Here is a 14306-nt window from a genome sequence, read left to right as displayed (position 1 = left end):
TCCTCCACCCAGTCCACATTCTGGTGCGGGGCAACTGAGGGGATGAGGAGCGGGGAAGACATGCTTCAGTCCTTCAAAGGGCGACTCTTACAAGAAGCCCAGGTCACTTTTCCTCACAGCTCATTGGCCAGAGCAGGTCACATGACGACATCTAATTGCAAGGGGTGCTGGGAACTGTAGTCCTTAGCCGGGCAATCCTGTGTCATCCAATAGCTCCTATTACTATAGCAAAGGAGAATGAATAATGTGTCCACCTTTGATCAGGTCTATTATGTTAATGTATCCCCAGCACGTGTTGTGATGAACACATGAGTGAATAAATATATTCTTCAATTCTGTATCTCTCTCCCATTGATTAGGGTCCCCTCCGTTTTTATCAGGATAAACATTTTTGAACACTGACTCTGTTAGGCACTGAGCTAATGTCTTTACACATTTTGAGCCACTTAATTCTCACAACCTGTGGCTGGTTCTGCTATTATCCGTCTTTCTGAGATAAGAGAACAGAGAGTCCACCTCACTTGCTTCAGGTCACACAGATCACAAGGAGCTAAGCCCACATTCAAACCCAGGCAGGCTGGCTCCAGAGTCTATGCCCTCAGCCATCATGGTATCCACCTCACAGAGGTGGACATGGGGAGATTCCCAGATGGTCACACAACTGTGGGTCAGAGAGCCTCTTTCAACACTCAGACCTTCCAACACTGCCTTCACTTACCTCTTCGGATGCTGCAGAAATACTTGGAACATGTGTGTGGCACTATCTGCAGCCACAATAGTGCCAGTTAACAACCACCACCACAAAATCCACAGGAGGTGTTCACTGAGGTGAAAACACGCGTGAGAGTTTCCATTTTATCTGGGGGATTTAGTGGGGATTATAGCTCAGGAGACAGCCTCTCGGAGAGCTGTGAGGAACTGGTCCAAACGGGTAGGTGAGAGGTCAGTTTGCATGTGATTTTGGAAAGGGGGTCCATGCAATCAAGAACATAACTCAGCATAAGGTTCATGTTGGTCATGATGCATGGACATCTCAGTTAATGTGATTAGTGCTTTTAGAAAAGGAAGGAAGAATCTAGTAAGGAAGGAATCTTCCTTAGTAAGGAAGAATGTAAGACTCTTGGGTCCTATTATTTTCTCCTGAACATATCTAGCATCTGAGGTGCAACTGAACCCAGGTTTGGCCACCTGGCACTCATAAGTCAATCATTCGAGAGGCAGGTGTCAGTACATAGGAAAGGTGCTTCAATCAGAAAAGATGACACCTGGGGAGATGGTGGACTTATGTCCAGGGATCAACTCAAGAGATTCTACTCAGCCTTTTGTTTGTTCAGTTGCTAAATGGTGTCCAACTCTGTGACCCCATGGACTGCAGCACACCAGGCTTCCCTGTTCTTCACTATCTCCCAGAGTTTGCTCAAACTCATCTCCATCGAGTCGGTGATGCCATCCAACCATCTCATCCTCTGTCATCCCCTTCTCCTCCTGCCCCCAAGCCCTCCCAGCATCAGGGTCTTTTCAAATGAGTCTGTTCTTCGCATCAGGTGCCCAAAGTATTGGAGCTTCAGCTTCAACATCAGTCCTTCCAATGAATATTCAGGGTTTATTTCCTTTAAACTTGACTAGTTTGATCTCCTTGCTGTCCAAGGGACTCTAAAGAGTCTTCTATAGTGCTGCAGTTTGAAAGCATCAATTCTTCGGCGCTCAACCTTCTTTACGGTCCAATTCTCATATTTGTACATGACTACTGGAAAAACCATAGATTTGATTATATGGACCTTTGGGAAAATGGAGGAATCTCTGAATAGTCAAGGCAGGAGGTTGGTTTTACACCATTCTCCATTGTATGCAGAATTGACTGAGGTCTCTTCAGATGTTACCTTGCCCATTCAACCTGCCTTCTGGATGCTTAGGGGCACTTTGGGGGAAGAGAGCTAGTCACACATCTATTTATCCAGGAATAGTATCAACAGGTTAGACAAGGCATTCAGGAGAACATAATAGTTCAGTTCAGTCGCTCAGTCATGTCTGACTCCATGCGACCCCATGGACTGCAGCACACCAAGCCTCCCTGTCCGTCACCAACTCCCGGAGTTTACTCAAACTCTTGTCCATCGAGTTGGTGATGCCATCCAACCAACTCATCCTCTGACATCCCCTTCTCCTTCTGCCCTCAATCTTTCCCAGCATCAGGGTCTTTTCCAGTGAGTTTGTTCTTCACATTAGGTGGCCAAAGTATTGGAGTATCAGCTTCAGCATCAGCCCTTCCAATGAATATTCAGGATTGATTTCCTTTAGAATAGACTGGTTTGATCTCCTTGCAGTTCAAGGGACTCTCAAGAGTCTTCTCCAACACCACAGTTCAAAAGTGTCAGTTCTTCATAAGTCAGGAGTTAATTTCAATTACTTAGTGATCTCATTCCTATGATAGCTTATTTTAGGTTGGGGGAAACATAAATGGACAGACAGGAAATGGACAAAGGACTTGCTTTCAGAGGATCTTTTCTGCCACTTCTCCCAGAACATAAGTGCCTCACCCGGATCTTCACTCTGAATTCCTTTCAGGGTGAACTGTAGGTGGTAGTGCGTGGTGGGGAACATCCTTTAGTTGGCAAACTTCAGGAACAAAAGGCATATGAGGTCAGAGAGGAGGCGCTGCTGCTGTTTCTGAGCTCCTGCTGGTGCCTGGTGGACACTGGTCCTCGGTTCTCCTAGGCTGGCTTCTCCTGGGGGACTGGGGAGACCTGGCCCCACTTGCAATGTCTTTCCTCCTCCAGCAGGCTGGCTTGGGCACGTTCATCCTCATGGCACTGGTAGAGGTGCAGGGGAGAAGCAAATGTTGTTTCACAAGCACTTTTCAAGCTTCTGTGGGATCATATTTTGCCAGCCTCCACTAGCAAAAGCACGTTCCATGGCCAAATGCAAATTCAGAACAGGAGGGCATTGTACACTTAAGGGGCAAAGGGTGTAGACGTGAGGCAGGGTGGAAAACGGGCCATGTCTGCAATCTACCTCAATGCAGAGTTGTGATCACATCCCCAAACTCCATGGGCTTCCACCTGTCACAAGACAAGAGGGTTCACCAGCCTGGCACCTGGGAGGGAAGCCAGGAATGGGAGAGAGCCTTCACCAGCCAGGTGACCCTTCTCAAGCATCAGAAGAGCCTCTGGAAGGATGCAGTTATCAGTCTGAGGGATGAGGAGGAAGGACTTTCCGTGTAAGTCAAGTGTCCAAAGACTTCAGAGCATGTACGCCCCAGAGAAGCCCACAGGCGCCCTGAGGGTGGGGAAGCTTTCACAGAGGGCTCACCCCTTACTCATCTCAGCAAAATCCACACCTCTGAGAAGTTGCACCAAGGATGCACCAAGGATGGGGGGTGTTGGGGGGCTTCAGGCAGGTCTCCTCCCTGATGCCCCACCAGAAAGTTCACGCTGGGAGCAGTAAACTTTCTGAGTGTGGAAAAAACCTATAGCTGAAATGTATATGAAAACCCTGGGAGCAAGCAAAATGTGAGAGCCTCTGTGAATAGAGATTTCCTTCACCGTCAACATCTTCGGGTAGACCAGAAGTTCTCATGTGGGGTGATGCTTCAGCGCCCCCTCCTGGAATTTCTCTGTAACGTTGGGTCTATTTCAGGTTGTCCCAAATTGGGGCCCCGCTCCTAGGCTCTAAAGGAGAAGCAAATGACAACCCACTCCAGTATCCTAGCCTGGAGAATCCCATGGACAGAGGAGCCTGGCGGGCTACAGTCCATGGGGTCGCAAGGAGTCAGTGATGACTGAGCAACTAACACACTAGACTCTAACAGATAGAGACCATTCTAAACATGGTGCAATGCACCAGGAAGACCCCCCCTGCACAAGGAATGTTCGGGTCATAAACGTCAGTGGTGACACTCTGGGGGATCGCATTTGAGAAGGAATTAGGTACAATTTTCTGGCTCTCCAACACAGTAATCACTAAGTAACCACACGAAGCTAATCGATGTAAACAAATCAATCTTAAGTAAAATTCAAAACAGAGTTTCTTGGCAGCTCAGAGCAGGATTCAGCAGACAAACGTGGCCAGAGGCTACCACCCCGGACACTGCAGATTCAGAACATTTCCGTGGTCACTGAAGGGTCTGCGTCAGGACAGATTTAGATCTGTTAGGTCATCACACACCGTGGCCCCCAGAAAGTGAGGCTGTGGGCTTGCAGCTATGAGAACGTGAAGGAGCACAGTCTCCGGAAAAAATCTTATCGGTGGATCCTGGGGACTCTTGGCTCCGGCCACGGTCCTCTGGGCACTTTGAGTCTCAGAGTGGTCAGTGCCCGGCCCAAAGGGCACCCCCTCACCTGGGAGAGATTAACCAGCTGGCTACTGGCAGTGTCAGACAAACCCTAACATTTCCCGGGCACTTTCTGTCTGTCAGGTCCAGTGCTGAGCACTTTCCACAGACAAGCCCATGTAACCTTTACCAGAGTCTTGTGGAACAGGAACTAAAACGATCCCCAACTTACAGGGAACTCACCCAGGCTCACGAGAGCTGTTTTTAAAGGTGACTGTTTCAAATTTTGCATATATATCAAGAATATATTACTGTTTTTATAGTACACTTTACAGGATTTAAATTTCCATAAACTATATATATATATTAAAAAAAAAAAATCTGTTCACCTTTCTGTCCAAACTGCACTTTTCACGGCAACTTTTTGGTTTATTTACTCCGGGAGCTGGCACAAAAAAATTCTTTAAGACAAGGGTGGGCAGACTATGATCATCCAGCCCACAGACTTTGTAAATAAGGGCATGTTGACATAACTCCATCCATCCTTAGGGCTGTCTAGGATGGGTTCATGCAAAGAGGAGCAGCTTCCACACAGACCTGATGGCTCAGGAGTCTAAAATACCTGCCACACACGCTGGCCAAGAAAGGTGACTGACGGTGATCTGAAGAGAGGCAAACTGCAATCCACACGGGTGAAGGTGTGAGAATGATCAGAAAACTGAGGGAAACTCTCGAACTTCCCGTGCCCGTGATGCCCAACGTTAAAAGACATTTTGTGTTTGAGTACAGGACCCACGCTATTAACACATACGTGTGTTTTGACTGTGTGGCATTTCTTCACACCCTAAGCACAAGTTTAGAACCACTGACTTGCTCTTATGACCTGCACAAGGTCATTCTTGTCCCCTTAAGACCTGCCCATCACGACCTCCTATATTGGTTTCTCGAAGCAACGAAGGCAAGAGGCCCCCGACCCTCCCCCCTAATAACCAAGTTGCCGCGAACCTTCTGACGCCCGTGCTGGTGTCAGAGGCGGTTTGAACCACCTGACTCGGCCTTGGGGGCGGGCTTGGGGGTTGCGCGAGTCGCCGAGCGGCTCAGCCTGAGTACTTAAGCGCGCGTGTGTCCACCGCGTCCCCGAGCGTCTCCGGAGCCGGCTCTGCTCAGGCACCAAGGACGCGCGCGGAGCCAGCCCGCCTGCCCTGCCCAGCGACCCAGACCGAAGCGGTCCCGAGGTCAGTCCCGCGCCCGCCGCTCCGCGGGGTCTGCGCCCGCAGGGCGGGGGCGCCGCGAGGAGCTGGGGGCGCGGGAAGGGTCCCCGCGGGGAGGGCGGGGGCGCCCCGGGAGGAGGTGCGGGCGCGGGGGCTGCTGCCTGGGAGCCCCGAGACCCCAGGGCGCGCGCGGTGGGGGCCCTGGAGAAATCCAAGTTTTCCCCTGGAGGCGATGGAGACCCTCGGATCCTTTCCACCTCGGGGAGACTACAGATCTAAAGATTTCACTGGTCACTGGGAGAAGCGAAAACTGAAGGCGACAGAGGAGGCTGGGGTGTCTGGAAGCGGGGATGGCGGGGGTCCCCTCCAGGGCAGGCGGAGGGGAGCCCGGGTCCTGGTCCCCAGGTTTTGGGGGCGGGAGGGGCGGACCCGGGGACTTTGCAGTTTGCTGGAGGAGGCGGGAGGCACAGGTTTGCAATGCACACCAGAGAGGTCAGTCGGTCTCAGGGCTCAGGTAAGGAATTGGCCGCACAGAAGACAGGAACATGATTCTGGGGGGCGTCCAGAGGGCAGTGTGACGGGTGGGGAGTCGGGGAGACCCTCTGGGTGAGTTTGGGGTTCACTAAGGGCGCAGAGCAAGGTTCACAGATGAGGAGTGCGCGTGGAAAACAGCTTTTGCGCCTCCAGTGGTTCTGTGCGCCTGCGTGACTGCGGGTGGGGGCTGGGAGCACGTTTGGGGCGCGAGGTTTTGAGGGGCAGCCTCTGGGGAAGGGGCCCGGGCGAGGCTGAGGGTGGGCCTGGGTGTCCACCAGAGGGAAAGGGTACTGGGGAGGGTGAGGGGTCATTTCAGTCTGTGGGTCTGCCTTTGTGCCTGTCTGGAGGGTGTGTGTGTGTGTGTGTGTGTGTGTGTGTGATCAGGACTGCCTGTGAGGAGTGGGCTCAGCCCCGAAAAGCAGGCCTGCCCATCTGAGTGGTCGGGATCTCTGTACATCCCTGGACTTGTCTGCAGGTGTGTCTGTGTGGTTATGCCCTGATTTCTGCAGTCTTCATCTGAAAACGTGTGTTTCCACTGATTGTGTGTGCCTGAGTGTGTGTGTGTCTGGCCTGCGGTTCCCGCGCTATTTGACGCACTCTGTATTTGTAGGATTACGTGTGAGGGTCTGCGATGGGTCTCATGCTTCTTCAAAAAAGGCTTAAAGGAAGAGGTTTGACTCTAGGTTACCAGATAATGTGCGCTGAGTATGTGTTTTTAAGCATATTTAATCCTCATGTTTAATCATTTATAGTCTTCATTTTCATGGAGGGGAAAGCTGACAGCCCAAGAGGTTAAAAATCCCCAAATCAGGGCTTGCCAGGTAAAATGCAAGCTGCCTTCTTAAATTCAAACTTCAGGCAGATACTGAATTACCTTTTGGTATAAATGTGTCACAAATATTTCCTGGGAGCCCATCAGTAAAGATAATTTAATAAATTTTTAATAATTTTTTAAAAAATGTAGATATGACCCACGCAGTGTTTAAAGACTACTTAAACTAAAACTTGATTTGTGTATCTGAAATTCAAATCTCCATTTACTGTGTATTTATCATAACGTTGCTGTTGTTAAATGTGGCCAACTTGATCGTTGAGATCCCCCAACTAGTGACTGGCAGGCTGCAGTCCCCCAGTTCTCACCCCAGACACACAGCCCATGTCCTGCCCAGGGTGATGCTGCAGTGGAGGTGAGGACCCCCCTCCCTGCAGGACTACACCCCACCAGGGCTATGCTGGGGGGTCTGGGGCCCGGCCTCTCCCTTCACCGCAGTCCCAAGGGTGGGACTGATGCCCCGTGTACCTGGACAGGCCGAGGACAGGAGGGGTGGGCCTGTCTGAAGCCCTTGGTCAGGCTGCCTGGTAGCCCTGGGATGGAGCTGAAACATGGTGATGGTAATGCTGACCTTGAGCTGCACTTACTGATGCCTGCTCTATGCCAGGCTCCAGAGGCCCTTCTGGTGGCCAGTGAGCTGACCTGCACATCCAGGGTGTGGGCCCTTTGTGTCATATTTCTTGGGTTTCTTAAAGGACCATAAACCCACGGACCCCGCCCTTTCCCTTGCCAGACACCAGACACTCTCCCCGAATCACACACTGGACCTTGAAGCAACTCTATGGGGGAGGCGTTGCCAACACGTCCTCTTGGATGTTGGGGACCCTAGGACTTGGGGAGATGGAGCTGTCTGAGTCCACCCGTCCTCTGAGAGCCACACCCGGGCCCCCGACTCCCCCGCCCAGGCACTGACTGTCTCCCGTCTGCAGGGAGCACCTGTGGAGTCACCATGCTGCCTCTGAGCACCATTGGGGGCCAGGAACCCGAGGAGGAGGTGCAGACCAAGCCGCCGAAGAAAGGAGGTGAGACCCGGAAAACTGTGGGCAGGCGGGAGTGGGGAGGGTCTCTAGGGCATGGCCGATTGGGAACTATCTACCCAGAAGATTGGCCCGACCCCAGATGTCTCCACTGGCTCTTCCGGGCAGGGACACCCAGGATGCAGCCTCCCTGCCATCACCTCCCATCAGTGGGTCCTGTCACTGCCCCGCTCAGAGCCTGCAGGGAGCTCCTGGGAGCTGAGCCCGTTTGGGCCCCTTTTCGTGGCCTGGACACCCCTGTTTTCTTACCCCAGCCCCTCCCCTCCCTGACACTTCCTGTCTGTTCCCTGGGGGCCTTTGGGATACAATTGAATGCAGGTCTCACTCACTCCTGGGCGACCTCCAACAAGTGTCCCCACCTCTCTGTGCCTCGGTTGGCTCATCTCTAAAGTGGGTTGATGATAATACCCATCTCAGAGAGTTATTATGAAGAACCACATAAACGAATGCATGCACAGTACTTAAAAGCGTGTCTGGAACATACTCCGCACGTATTAGCTCCTGTTACTGGTTTCATGATGAAGACTGTATTATGACCGAGTTTCTCAAGCCTCATAGGGTCAGATAGTCTCCTGACTCTTTCCTCCTCCCTCAGGCTTTTTTTCTAAGAAGTCTGATGCTCTGCCGAAGAAGTCCAAGAAAATGAAGGGAACCGTGTCCTTCAGAGTCCTGCCGTTCTGCCCCGCGGTAAGCCTGCTTGCTTCCTCCCTTTTCACTGGAGGCCCCTGGGCTGAGCGATCGCGGGGCTTGGCCACCCTCTCTGCCCACCAGAGACCCTTGGGTGCCCGGGTGCCCCGTGCCCCTGCCTGGTCCCGGATGTGGCCCCATCCCGTGGGGCGGGGTGGTTTTCCTTGTGGGCGCTGCCCTCTTCCCTGCCTCCTCCTTGTTGATTCCCGCTTCTGCTCCTCCACGAGGCCCCCCTTGCTCCCTTTCACCCTGTTTCTCTCCAGCCCCTTACCTTCCTGAATTTTCTTCAGAGTAATTATTGACAGCATGCCTTGTATCTATGTTTTAACCATCTCTCTCTCCTACTAGAGTAGTTTTGGGGGGTCAAGAGCCTCTTCTGTTGTGCAATGACGTATCCCCCTCTGCCTAACACAGAGGTAACCAGCGCCAGCACACACAGGCTCGGGCTGATTAAATGAAGGAATAAGTCAGGGAACGGTCCCTCCTGCGAAGGCAGCTGTGGCCCTGTCCACCTGGGTACCGGTCCTCCTTCTACCAACAGCCTTGTCTTTCCAGCAGGAGGTAGCACAAAGATTTCCCTAGGTCAATGGTGGGCAGACTACGGTCATTCAGCCCACAGCTTGTTTGTGTGAATAAGGGCTTCTCGGCACATCCACCCCCAAGCTTAGGTAGAATCCGGGCTGTTTTATTGTAACATCCAGTAGCTGAGACGCAGACTGGATGATCCAGAAAGGCTATGCAATTTGCCATGACACTTTCCACGACCGTGGTGAGTGACAGTGCTTCGAACAGATGCAGGCTGACATCCGTTCAGGTGAAGGTGTGAGGATGCTTAGAAAAAGGAGGGAAATTCTTTAACGACTGTGACTCTGATGCACGGGGTGAGACATACTTGCCGTCTGGGTCCAGCACACATGCCACACACGTGTGTTTCTACGTGTGGCCCATGCGCTTCTTCGTATTTGAGTAACAAGTTTAAGAACCACTCCTCACCCTTAGCACCTGCACCACTGAGTCTCCTCCACCTAAAATCCGCCCAAGGCCACTCTCTGTGTCAGTTTCTGTAAGCAGTGAGGATGAGGCGGCCGGGGACCCGCTCCCCCCAACAATAAAAGTGAAGCCAACACGCCCGTGCTGGCCGCAGGCCCGCTGTTAACCACCTGCTTGTGTTGGGGGGTGGAGGTGGGGCGTCGTGAGTGATGCTGAGCGGCTCAGCGCTGTTCATTCCTGCGAGTGTACCAGCAGGCCCCCTGGACTTCTACGGAGCCAGCCCTGCCCGGGCCCCCAGGACCAGCGGTGAGCAAGCCGGCGCGCTCCAGCCCAGACATCGAGCCCGAGCCCGGGTCCGGAGGTCGGTCCCGCGGCCGCAGATCCGAAGGGTCCGGCCATCAAGGTTGGTGCAGTTCGGGGCAAGGGGGGCGGCGGGAGGGCGGAGGGGGGGGTCTCCGCGGGGAGGGGGGGGGGCGCGCGGTGGGGGCTCCTCAAGGGCGGCGGGCGGCCTCGGACCCTTCCGAGCCGCGCGGGGAGTCTGGGCCCCAGGATTTCTGGGGCCACTGGGGGGAGCGAATCCTGGAAGGGACAGAGGAGTGGGTCTCCCCCCCCCCCGCCCGGAGTGGGGTGTCCAGAGGCGGTGATGGCGGGGACCCCCTCCAGGACAGGCGGAGGGGGGCCCGAGTTCTGGTCCCCAGGTTTGGGGAGCGGAGGGGCGGACCCGGGAACTTTGCGGTTTGATGGGGGAGGCGGAGATCCAGGGGCTGCTCCCAACCTGGAAAGTCAGCGGGGTGTCAGGGGTCAGCGAGAGGGTGCGGAATGAGACATAGGATAACGACTTTGTGGGGAGTCCAGAGGGCAGTTTGAAGGAGGCAGGAGGCCCTATGGATGTGTTTGGAGGGTTCACGGAGGACGCATGAGAAGTTCGCTGATGAGAAGGGCGCGTGGAAAACAGCTTTTGCGCTTCCAGTGGTTCCGTGCGGCTGCGTGGCTGTGGGTGGGGGCTGGGAGCACGTTTGGGGCGCGCAGTTTTGAGGGGCAGCCTCTGGGGGAGGGGCCCGGGCGAGGCTGAGGGTGGGTCTGGGAGTCCGCCAGAGGGAGTTTCCCCAAACTGAAGCATCTTTTCTTTGCAGGATTATATGTGAGGGTCTCTGATTGCATCTTATGTTTCTTTAAAATGTTTAAAAAGAAGGCAAAGGTGTTAACTCTGTTTCCAGATAATGTGTTCTGAATATGTGTCAATCTAACCATATTTAAGCTTCATGTTTAATAATTAATTTTACTCATTTTTCTGGAAGGGAGAGTTGACATAACAAGAGTTAATAACCCCTGAATCAGAGCTTGTCAGGTAAAACGCAGGATCAGTTCAGTTCAGTTCAGTTCAGCTGCTCAGTCGGGTCTGACTCTTTGCGACCCCACGGACTGCAGCACCCCAGGCCTCCCTGTCCATCACCAACTCCTGGAGCTTGCTCAAACTCACGTCCATCCAGTCGGTGATGCCATCCAACCCTCTCATCCTCTGTTGTCCGCTTCCCCTCCTGCTTTCAATCTTTCCCAGCATCAGGGTCTTTTCTAATGAGTCAGTTCTTTTCATCAGGTGGCCAAATATTGGAGCTTCAGCTTCAGCATCAGTCCTTCCAATGAATATTCAGGATTGATTTCCTTTAGGATTGATTGGTTTGATCTCCTTGCCATCCAAAATGTAGGAGGGTTACTTACATTTGAATTTCAGACAAATAATGAATTACCTTTGGACATAAGTATGTCCCAGGTATTTCCAGGGATGTAGACATAAACATAGGTTAGTATATTAAATAAATGACTTTTAGGTAGATACTTACCATGCAGTGTTTGGGACTTGTTATAGTACAATATGATCTGTGCATATGAAATTCACATCTCAGTTTGCTGTGTATTTGTTGTAACGTAGTTGTTAAATCTGGTGAACTTGATCCTTGAGATCCCCAGTTAGTGACTAGCAGGCTGGACTTCCCCCAAGTCCACTCCCCAGACACAGAGCCCAGGTCCTGCCCAGGGTGATGCTGGGGCGGAGGTGGGGTCCCCACACTGAGCCTGTGCTGAACCCCCTCCCTGCAGGGCCGGCCCCGCCCCAGGGCTGTGCTGGGGGGTCTGAGGCCCCTCCGCTCACCTCGGTCCTGAGGGCGGGACTGATGCCTCCCGGACCTGGATGCCCGGAGCGCAGGAGGGGCCGGCCTGTCTGAACCCCTCGGTCAGGCTGCCTGGTAGCCCTGGGGCGGAGCTGAAACACAGCACGGGGACTGCTCCGTGCGTGCACTTACGGAGCGCCTGCTGTATGCCAGGCCCCAGAGGCCCCTTTGGTGCCCAGTGAGCCGAGCTGCAGCTTCCTGGTCCCGGCCCTTCGTGTCACAGTTTTTCTAGTTTTAAAGGGGGTAAGCCCCAGGTACCACGAGCCCTGCCCTTGTCCTTGCCGGGCGCTATGACAACCGCTCTCCCCAGGCCACACCCTGGGCCTTGGAGGGAACCAGGAGGAGGCATTGCCAGCACGTCCCCTTGGATGCTGGGGACCTGGAGACGTGGGGAGGGGATGGGGCTGTCTGAGTCCAGCCGGCCTCTGAGAGCCAGACCCAGGCCCCCTCGCTCCACCGCCCAGGCACTAACCACTCTGTCTCCTGTCTCTAGGGAGGGCCTGCCGCGTCATGATGCTGCCTCTGAGCACCATCGAGGACAAGGAAACTGAGGAGGTGCAGACCAAGCCTCCGGAGAAAGGAGGTGAGACCCACGTGGGGTGGAAAGTATAGGCAGGTGGGAGTGGGAGGGTCTAGGGCAAGGGTGATGAGGAGGGGTTGACCCTGGAGACTGGCCCAGTCCCACCCAGCTTCATGATGAAGATACTGTTACTGAGTTTCTCAAGCCTCAGCAGGCAAGATGGTCTCACGCGTCTTTCCTCCCCCCAACACAGCCCTGCTTTCTGAGAATCCTGATGAGCCTAAGAAGAAGCCCAGAGGAATGAGAGGAAGACTGTCTTTCAAAGTTCTGCCGTTCTGTCCCATAGTAAGCCTGCTTGTTTCTTCTCTTTGACGTGAGATCTCCTAGGTTATGAGAGGTCAGGCACACCTACCACTTTAATGAGGCGTCTGCTCTGTCTCTGGGCTTCTAACAGGCAGGAGGGGAGGCTGGAGGGGCCCTGGGGAGACCAGGGGGCCTGGGGGGAGAGGTCAGGGGAGGCACTGGGTCAGATGCCCGCGAGAACATCTTACCTACTAGTGTGACTAGTACTACTCTTAAAGAAGTTTTCTTATTAGGAATTAATGTGAGAATCCAAGATTTTATAAAAACAGTACAAAGATTATCAAAATTCACCAAGTGTTGCCACATATTCTATTTGCATGTTTTCTTATATATATTTAGATATAATATTGATGGTACTCAAGATTCTGCAAAGCATGGGATGCCCGCCCCCCACACTGCAAGGAATGACATGACCCCAAAACGTCACCAGCGTGACACTGACATTCTCCTCTCGTTTCCCTGTTCTCTCTCCTTCCAGCCGAGTGTCTGCTTCAGCTACTACGTGGAGCCGGATGATGACGTCGAGCCTGAGCCTGAGCCTCAGCCTGAGCCTCCGGTGGCTCCCGACGCTTCGAAGTCGGACCCGAATTGCACCGTGGTCCCCATGCCTGTGCTGGAGTTCCGCGAGGTCAAGGTGTGCGAGTGTCCCCTCTGCTGCCTCAGCTTCGTCACTGCTTCCTAAGCCCCGAGGGCCCTCCGCTTCCTGCTCCTGACTGCGCGCCCCCGAATCATGCATGCTGGGCTACCGTGATGCAAAATCCCCCAATGCAGCGGCTTCAATAAACTCAACTTGCTGTCTCTCCCAAGGCTGTGGTCTGTGTGTGAAACTCCCAGGGCCGGGGCGGGGCGGCTCCGTGGGGTTGGGCAGCCAGGGTCCTTGGACCTCGGTGCTCTGAGCCACGTGGCTGGAGAGGGCTCACCTCCTCCACCCAGTCCACATTCTGGTGTGGGACAAGTTGGGGGGATGAGGAGAGGGGAAGACATGCTTCAGTCCTTCAAAGGGCGACTCCTACAAGAAGCCCAGATCACTTTTCCTCACAGCTCATTGGTCAGAGCAGGTCACATGATGACATCTAGTTGCAAGGGCTGCTGGGAACTGTAGTCCTTAGCCGGGCAATCCTGTGTCATCCAATAGCTCCTATTGCTATAGCAAAAGAGAATGAGTGTGTCCACCTCTGACTGGGTGTGTTATGTTTATTTATCCCAGCACGTGTTGCGATGAACACATGAGTGAATAAATGTATTCTTCAATTCTGTATCTCTCCTCCAAGGACCAGAGTCTCCTCCCCTCCTTTCTCATGCAGATAATTAGAATGAGGAACTTTTCTTGGGCATTGACCATGCGGTAGGCACCAAACCAGTGTCTTTACACATTTTAATCCCCTTAATGTGCACAACCATGTGGCCAATTCTGTTATTCTGTCTCTTTCTGAGATAAGAGAACAGAGGCCCAGAGTTCCTGTCACTTCCTTCAGGTCACACAGATCAGAAGGAGCCAAGCCAGGATTCAAATCCAGGGAGGCTGACTCCAGAGTCTGTGCCAACAGGACTTAGCAGTTAAACAACAACAATAGTCCTCTGTATCAGACTCCTTTGATGGCAAGCAACAGAAACCCTGACTCAGGGCCTTTGCACTGGCCGTTTACTCGCCCTGCAGTGCTCCTCGCCCAGGGTTTTTCTGTCGTTGACTCAGT

At 53.3% G+C, this 14306-nt stretch overlaps 1 protein-coding gene across 1 annotated transcript; it reads left to right on the top strand.

Moving 5' to 3' along the window:
- Positions 1-5335: 5335 nt before the first annotated feature.
- LOC122692632 lies at positions 5336-13418 on the top strand. Its single transcript, XM_043900409.1, has 7 exons — positions 5336-5505; positions 7777-7869; positions 8480-8571; positions 9817-9964; positions 12223-12312; positions 12503-12594; positions 13091-13418. The coding sequence occupies exons 2-7, from the start codon at positions 7797-7799 to the stop codon at positions 13292-13294; spliced, it is 699 nt and encodes a 232-aa protein (XP_043756344.1). The 5' UTR covers positions 5336-5505; positions 7777-7796; the 3' UTR covers positions 13295-13418.
- Positions 13419-14306: the final 888 nt, after the last annotated feature.

This window comes from Cervus elaphus, chromosome 4 (assembly GCF_910594005.1).
Source record: "Cervus elaphus chromosome 4, mCerEla1.1, whole genome shotgun sequence".
Classification (NCBI taxonomy): domain Eukaryota; kingdom Metazoa; phylum Chordata; class Mammalia; order Artiodactyla; family Cervidae; genus Cervus; species Cervus elaphus.
Note: the sequence above shows the minus strand (reverse complement) of the source record. Positions and strands in the feature narration are given on the sequence as shown.

Bases quoted from the DNA above. Each gene is read 5' to 3' on its own strand.
- LOC122692632 (XM_043900409.1), top strand. From the start codon at position 7,797: ATGCTGCCTCTGAGCACCATTGGGGGCCAGGAACCCGAGGAGGAGGTG. The intron at 7,870-8,479 runs GTGAGACCCGGA...CTCCTCCCTCAG, and splicing joins CAAGCCGCCGAAGAAAGGAG to GCTTTTTTTCTAAGAAGTCT. The intron at 12,313-12,502 runs GTGAGACCCACG...CCCCCAACACAG, and splicing joins CAAGCCTCCGGAGAAAGGAG to CCCTGCTTTCTGAGAATCCT.